Raw genomic sequence first — 7874 nt, 5'->3', positions numbered from 1 at the left:
TGTGTGTGTGTGCGTCCATGTGTTTTGGTGTGTGTACTGTATGTGCATGGGGGGGCTTGCATGTGTGTATACAACTTGAGCAGTGTTTGTAATGGTGCAAGCAGTGTCGGTTTAAATACCGAAAGCTAAGCCAAAAAGTATTCTATTTTTGGTTACAGTGTTACACACACTGTGAACATGTCTATGTTTGTGTTGCGTGTTGCGTGATGTTATGACATCCTCAGCACAGAACAAGTCAGGAGCATCTTTTTGCCTGTGGATTGATGATACAGTAAGTATGATTTGTTTGCTTATTCCATGTGTAACTCTGTGTTGTTGTATGTGTTGAACTGCTTTGCTTTATCTTGGCCAGGTCGCAGTTGTAAATGGGAACTTGTTCTCAACTAGCCTACCTGGTTAAATAAAGGTGAAATAAAAACATTTAAAAAATGATAGGGCTAACTGTGGTGCAAATTTCTTTGCCCTGCAATGGAAGGAAGTGGAGAGAGCTCACACAGGGAGAGGAGAGACAGATGGGAGATTTCACTGATCCAGAGTTGCTCTCCCCACTCTGAGTCAAAGAGCAGGGCCGGCCCTTTAAATCTTCCCATCCCCCCTCCTCGCAATCTCTGTGTGTGTGTGTGTGTGTGTGTGTGTGTGTGTGTGTGTGTGTGTGTGTGTGTGTGTGTGTGTGTGTGTGAGAGTGTGTGTGTGTGATGAGACTGTGTGTGTGTGTGTGTGTGTGTGTGTGTGTGTGTGTGTGTGTGTGTGTGTGTGTGTGTGTGTGTGTGTGTGTGTGTGTGTGTGTGTGTGTGTGTGTGTGTGTGTGTGTGTGTGTGTGCAAGAGAGACCTGTTTGTGACCTGTTGCCACAAGAAATGGACAACCGGTGAATACAACCCATGCACACCTTTGTGAGTGTAATGTTTACTGGTCATTTTATTGTATTTCACTTTTATTTAATTTCTACTTCACTTGCTTTGTCAATGTTAACATATGTCTCCCATGCCAATAAAGCCCTTAAATTGAATTGAGAGAGCGAGAGAGAGCGTTTGTGTGAGTATGTGCATTAATTCCTCTATAGATGTAGTAGATACTGGCATGTGTAGATGCTTAAAAACAAACTGTAGTAAATTATTAGTCATAAAATGGGTTTAGTATGGGGGTGGTGAAATGGCCACTCTCTCAGCGGTAGACTCTCTCATTTATGGTCCAACATGACCCCCTACTGCAGTCTTCTGGAACTGACATAGACCAGAGAGAAACAGAGAGGTTATATTCAGTCATGCTAGAGGCAGACAGAGACACATGATGGTTCTCGTGATGACCACTAAGGTGATCCTCTGCTCTCTGCTCCTGGATGCACTCACTGAATGGGCCTCTGTGTGACTGGCTCAGATCTCAGACAGAAGGATAGACACAAGGTCTATGATCAAACTTCTGCTAATGATTCCAATGGATCAGGAATGTGAGAATCCTTTCTCTGATTCTCTATGTGTTAGTGTAAATCTGACTCTGATCAGGACTAGTCCCTAACCAGAACTAATATTCTAGTTTAGTCAACATAATCACTGTAACAAAGTAAAAAAAACATTTAACACACAAACAAACAAACATGGATGGACACACATACACGTACGTACGCACAGACACACACACACGTGTACGCACAACACAGCTGTGCTATGAGATAAAGCAGTCACACAATAACTCATATGCTGAACACTCACACATTCCACATTCAGACAATGTTAGACCGATCCCTCCTCCCTCGCTCCTCCCTTGATTCCCTCCATCCTTGGTTCTTTCCTTAAAAGGCCTGAAGCAGTGAGCCAGGATAGCGAGCCAAGGGCGGAGAGGGAGGAGAAGGAGGGAGGGAGAGGGAGGAGAGGGAGGGAGCGACGGAGTGAGGGGGAGTTGTCCTTGTCCTGGACTGGCATTTTCTGACCAAATGAATGTTTTTGCAATGCTGCTATGTTTAACCTCATCTCCACATGTTCTCTGACTACACATACAGAGATAACTCTTAAAGGTCTTCTCCTCTCTCTCTGAATCCTACCACTGCTCTCCTCTCATGTGGTTCGATCTCTCTCTGAGTAGAGGGACACCACATGCTCCCTCCATTGTTCCCACAGCAGCCAAGCATGACTCAAGAGTGTTCTCTATTTGCCACAAAGAAGAACTGCAGGGCTGCCCCTCACATCAAATTATACTCTGTAGAAGTTTAACTATGAACAAGTAGACAAGAGTTAAACAAATGTAAAACAGCACAGATGCCTTTTTTTTACTTCAATAATATGATGAAGATATTGAACTGAAGTTGTTATTCTTATCCACTGTGTGTGAGTGACTATGAATGCTTGTGTGAGACAGCAGATGTGAATTCTTATTGTTCATATTCTAAGTTGAACCTGTTAATCTCTAAATCTGTGCCGCCCTGTCCCTTTAAACTTTAAAACCCGACACAATAACAAACTGCATGCGGGGGCTTGGCGTATTTGGGGGTCGGTGTTTTTTTTTGTCTTTTTGAGCTGGAGGTTGTCATGTTTACAGGGTAATATGGTGCTGATTACTAGGGGTGACTGCACAAAGGAAAATACGGGTTTGGGACTGAGTCACTGAATGGCCTCTTGTCTCTGTTTTCTAGAGAAAGGCAGGAATAAAATGGAGGCAGCTGGGAAGCAGGAATTGTCTGACTCACTGGCAGATGGCTGGGTGAGGCCAGGGAGAGGGGGGCTAGCAGCATGGGCGGGTTCTGACAGGAAATGGGAGGGCCAGGTGGGAGGGGAGAGGTTAGGGGCGGGATTTAGGAGCTGCTCACTTGCGCACATCTGGTGTCTGTTTGATGCAACTGCAGGATGGAATCCTTCAAAATCATATTTTTAAACTTTAAAGTCAGATATATTCATGTTAAGATACAAATACATTTTTTTAAATTCTTCTCTAAAAATAGATCTGGTTTGAATGCAAAAAATGTATGTCTTTAATTTGTTTGTAGACTTCTATTTTGGACATAGGAAAATATAGAATAAGGTATAAGCCTATACATTTTGAAATTGTGGTTTAAGTGTGCAATTGAAACTGTGAAACTGAGTGATGTTGTTTTATTGTGAGAGGCTATATCATACCTCATTTAAAAATGAAAAATAAATCACCTTTATTTAACCAGGTAGGCTAGTTGAGATCAAGTTCTCATTTACAACTGCGACCTGGTCAAGATAAAGCATACCAGTGCGACACAAACAACACAGAGTTACACATGGGATAAACAAATGTACAGTCAGTAACACAATAGAAAAATCTATATACAGTGTGTGCAAATGTAGTAAGATTAGGGAGGTAAGGCAAAAAAAAATAGGCCAAAGAGGCTAAATTTTTTCAATTTAGCAATTAAACACTGGAGTGATAGATGTACAGAAGATTAATGTGCAAGTAGAGATATTGGGGTGCAAAGGAGCAAAAAATAAATAACAATATTGGGATGAGGTAGTTGGGTGGGCTATTTACAGATGGGCTATGTACAAGTGCAGTGATCGGTAAGCTGCTCCGAAAGTTAGTGAGGGAGATATAAGGCTTCAGTGATTTTTGCAATTTTTTCAAATCATTGGCAGCAGAGAACCGAAAGGAAAGGCAGCCAAAGAGGAGTTGGCTTTAAGGATGACCAGTGAAATATACCTGCTGGAGCGCGTGCTACGGGTGGGTGCTGCTTGGTGACCAGTGAGCTGAGATAAGGCGGGGCTTTACCTAGCAAAGACTTATAGATGACCTGGAGCCAGTGGGTTTGGTGACGAATATGAAGCGAGGGCCAGCCAACGAGAGCATACAGGTCGCAGTGGTGGGTAGTATATGGGGCTTTGGTGACAAAACGGATGGCACTGTGATAGACTACATCCAATTTGCTGAGTAGAGTGTAGGAGGGTATTTTGTAAATGACATCGACGAAGTCAAGGATCGGTAGGATAGTCAGTTTTACAAGGGTATGCTTGGCAGCATGAGTGGAGGATGCTTTGGTGCGAAATAGGAAGCCGATTCTAGATTTAAATTTGGATTGGAGATGCTTAATGTGAGTCTGGAAGGAGAGTTTACAGTCTAGCCAGACACCTAGGTATTTGTAGTTGTCCACATATTCTAAGTCAGAACCGTCCAGAGTAGTGATGCTAGACGGGAGGGCGGGTGCGGGCAGCAATCGGTTGAACAGCATGCATTTAGTTTTACTTGCATTTAAGAGCAGTTGGAGGCCACGGAAGGAGTGTTGTATGGCATTGATGCTCGTCTGGAGGTTTGTTAACACAGTGTCCAAAGAAGGGCCAGATGTATACAGAATGGTGTCGTCTGCGTAGAGGTGGATCAGAGAATCACCAGCAGCAAGAGCGACATCATTGATATATACAGAGAAAAGAGTCGGCCCGTGGCACCCCATAGAGACTGCCAGAGGTCCGAACAACAGGCCCTCCGATTTGACACACTGAACTCTATCTGAGAAGTAGTTGGTGAACCAGACGAGGCAGTCATTTGAGAAAGCAAGACTGTTGAGTCTGCCGATAAGAATGCGGTGATTGACAGAGTCGAAAGCCTTGGCCAGGTCAATGGAGACGGCTGCACAGTATTGTCTTTTATCGATGTGGTTATGATATGGTTTAGGACCTTGAGCGTGGCTGAGGTGCACCCGTGACCAACTCGGAAACCATTTTGCATAGCGGAGAAGGTATGGTGGGATTCTAAATGGTCTGTGATCTGTTTGTTAACTTGGCTTTCGAAGAATTTAGAAAGGCAGAGTAGGATAGATATAGGTCTGTAACAGTTTGTGTCTAGATTGTTTCCCCCTTTGAAGAGGGGGATGACCGCGGCAGCTTTCCAATCTTTAGGCATCTCCGACGATACTTAAGAGAGGTTGAACAGGCTAGTAATAGGGGTTGCAACAATTGCGGCGGATAATTTTAGAAAGAGAGGGTCCAGATTGTCTAGCCCAGCTGATTTGTAGGGGTCCAGATTTTGTAGCTCTTTCAGAACATCAGCTATCTGGATTTGGGTGAAGGAGAAATGGGGGAGGCTTGGGCAAGTTGCTGTGGGGGGTGCAGAGCTGTAGACCGGGGTAGGGGTGGCCAGGTGGAAAGCATGGCCAGCCGTAGAAATATGCTTTTTAAAATTCTCGGTTATCTTTGATTTATCGGTGGCGACAGTGTTTCCTAGCTTCAGTGCAGTGGGCAGCTGGGAGGAGGTGCTCTTATTCTCCATGGACTTTACAGTGTCCCAAAACTTTTTTGAGTTTGTGCTACAGGATGCAAATTTCTGTTTGAAAAACCTAGCTTTTGCTTTCCATTACTGCCTGTGTATATTGATTCCTAACTTCCTGAAAAGTTTAATATCATATTGCACATTGTATATAAATGTACACCTTGCAATAAGATATCATTACTGACCACCATACATAGAAAATATATGTGTTGCCATGGAGAGGTTGAATAATTTCCATCCATCAATCCATTCACAATACAGGTCTGTGTTGTCTGTCTCCATCTCACTTGAAAGACCATACAACCAAATATAGGCATTTACTACCCCCTACTGGTCTAAGTGAATGCATGTGTTTTGGATCAGAAGTGTGGGGTTGTGTGCACGTGGGAGTGCAGGTGCATGTGAATAATGTCTCTGTGCAGTAATAATGAAATGAAACAAGATTGGTCAAAAGCACTTCATTGATCAAAAGCACTTCATTGAGGTTCATCATCACAACACATTTAAAACTTTCTCAAACAGGGAAGAGTAGAATGCCAGTAAAAGTGTTACGGTGATTTGAATCATCATAAATCCTGTAGTTTGCAGGGAGTTGCATAAAAACGACATCTCCCACTTCCAGCTGTAGTATGACTGCATTGGATGCATTTCTAAACTGCTGATGGTCACCTACTTCCCCTGAATGAATTATTAGCTGATCATTCTTGAACAGGGATAGGCCCATAACAGTTGACTGGAGGAAATCACCCATTGTGAAGCTGAAGTGGTAGACCCCTCTCACAGGTGCTGTGAAGATACCTGGATGTGAGGGAAATCATAGAGATCATCAAGACTTGTGCTGCACACTACATGACCGTACCTGTAGCACATTGACATAAATGTATGATCTTGATTGCACTAAACAAAATCATGGGGCATCAAACGCAACCTGCCACCAACATCAAGCAGTTTTTACAAGTTGTGCTGTTTTTTGTGAAAACTTCAGATGCACTTGTATTTGACTACGTAGGATATAGTCTACACTAACCGTTGACTGATGTTGATGAAGACAGTACAGTACCTGTAGCTTGGTTGTAGTGTTCACCGGTGTTTGTGAAGATGTTCTTGTAGACTACGGTGGTGGCAGTGTTGAATGGTCCTTGGTGTCCAGTTTTTCCCAAAGAGGTTGAAAATGCCACCTTGGGTCTCTCTGTGAATGCAGGAGAATAAAGAGCATGATTTGATGATGACAATGACAAACATTTGACCTTTTTCACACTCAGAAATGGAAGGGGAAGGAATTATTCCCAAATCACATTACATGTTATTTAGAAGTACCATAATTCCATGTATGTTTTACCTGCATTCTCCCTCTGCAGTTTCTCAACCTCACTCTCAGTGGATGTTACCCTGCTCAGTATGGCTGGAGTTACAAAAATTACACAAACGTTTGCAGGAAAATACCCCAGAAAACATGAAATGAGTGTCTTGATCATTAGCAATCATAATGTCAAGATAATTGGGTACCTATATTCTGCCTGGTTTCTATGGCTACATTAACAATAGTTCATTTGATGACCAAACTAACTAAACAAACTGATATTTAACTGTACATTTTACCTGCATTCTCTGTCTTCAATGCCTCAAGTTGTCCTTCAGAACTCATCAGCCGGGACTCCATGACTAAAACAAAATGAAATAATTTTCATGTCAACAATGGAAATTAACCAGAGTATAACATTACTCAGTCAACTGATAGTGGGCTTAGTTTTCTGCTATCACCTGAGTTCTCTGTTTTCAGCCCCTCCACCTGAGTCTTAGTGTCTCGTAGTTCAGTCATGGTGCGGCTCAGCTCTGCTCTTTGCAGCACCACCATGTCTCTCAGATCTCTCAGCTCAGACTTGATGTCAAAGTGAAGGGCTGTCTGTAAGTGAGAGGATTCATCTTCACTTGGAATGTCCTTAGCTACTCCCAAATGACAGATCAGCAACACCAATGGAACTAGAAACGCTCTCATTGGGAAAATATGCATGGAGCTAGCTCAGTATGCAATATACTCCAAACATCAGTCTCTTTTAAAAACACCTTGTGGTTAACCATTAACTTGGAGTATTTAGTAGTCTTCTGGTAAACCCATAAAAGGTTTAAACTGGGCCATAAGCACTTTGCCCACCTGTTATTTTTCTGTAAGGTTTAAACTAGGTCATTAGCCCTTTGTCCACCTGTTATTTTTCTGTAAGGTTTAAACTAGGTCATTAGCCCTTTGTCCACCTGTTATCTTTCTGTAAGGTTTAAACTGGGTCATTAGCCCTTTGTCCACCTGTTATTTTTCTGTAAGGTTTAAACTGGGTTAATAGCCCTTTGTCCACCTGTTATCTTTCTGTAAGGTTTAAACTGGGTCATTAGCCCTTTGTCCACCTGTTATTTTTCTGTAAGGTTTAAACTAGGTCATTAGCCCTTTGTCCACCTGTTATCTTTCTGTAAGGTTTAAACTGGGTCATTAGCCCTTTGTCCACCTGTTATTTTTCTGTAAGGTTTAAACTGGGTCATTAGCCCTTTGTCCACCTGTTATTTTTCTGTAAGATTTAAACTGGGTTAATAGCGCTTTGTCCACCTGTTACCTTTCTGTAAGGTTTAAACTGGGTCATTAGCGCTTTGTCCACCTGTTATCTTTCTGTAAGA

The 7874-nt window shown here is 42.6% G+C and overlaps 1 protein-coding gene across 1 annotated transcript; it reads right to left on the bottom strand.

The window, feature by feature from the left end:
- Positions 1 to 5656: 5656 nt before the first annotated feature.
- LOC129868682 (complement C1q-like protein 2) lies at positions 5657 to 7397 on the bottom strand. The gene is made up of 5 exons (XM_055942864.1): positions 6975 to 7397; positions 6813 to 6875; positions 6553 to 6615; positions 6274 to 6402; positions 5657 to 6011 (listed from the first exon to the last, which is right to left on the bottom strand). The coding sequence occupies exons 1-5, from the start codon at positions 7222 to 7224 to the stop codon at positions 5728 to 5730; spliced, it is 789 nt and encodes a 262-aa protein (XP_055798839.1). The 5' UTR covers positions 7225 to 7397; the 3' UTR covers positions 5657 to 5727.
- Positions 7398 to 7874: the final 477 nt, after the last annotated feature.

This window comes from Salvelinus fontinalis, chromosome 2 (genome assembly GCF_029448725.1).
Source record: "Salvelinus fontinalis isolate EN_2023a chromosome 2, ASM2944872v1, whole genome shotgun sequence".
Classification (NCBI taxonomy): domain Eukaryota; kingdom Metazoa; phylum Chordata; class Actinopteri; order Salmoniformes; family Salmonidae; genus Salvelinus; species Salvelinus fontinalis.
The sequence above is the reverse complement of the archived record's forward strand: the minus strand, read 5'-3'. Positions and strand labels throughout refer to the sequence as shown.

Bases quoted from the DNA above. Each gene is read 5' to 3' on its own strand.
- LOC129868682 (XM_055942864.1), bottom strand. From the start codon at position 7,224: ATGCATATTTTCCCAATGAGAGCGTTTCTAGTTCCATTGGTGTTGCTG. The intron at 6,876-6,974 runs GTGATAGCAGAA...ATTTTGTTTTAG, and splicing joins GCTGAAAACAGAGAACTCAG to TCATGGAGTCCCGGCTGATG. The intron at 6,012-6,273 runs GTACTGTACTGT...CCTCACATCCAG, and splicing joins ACACTACAACCAAGCTACAG to GTATCTTCACAGCACCTGTG.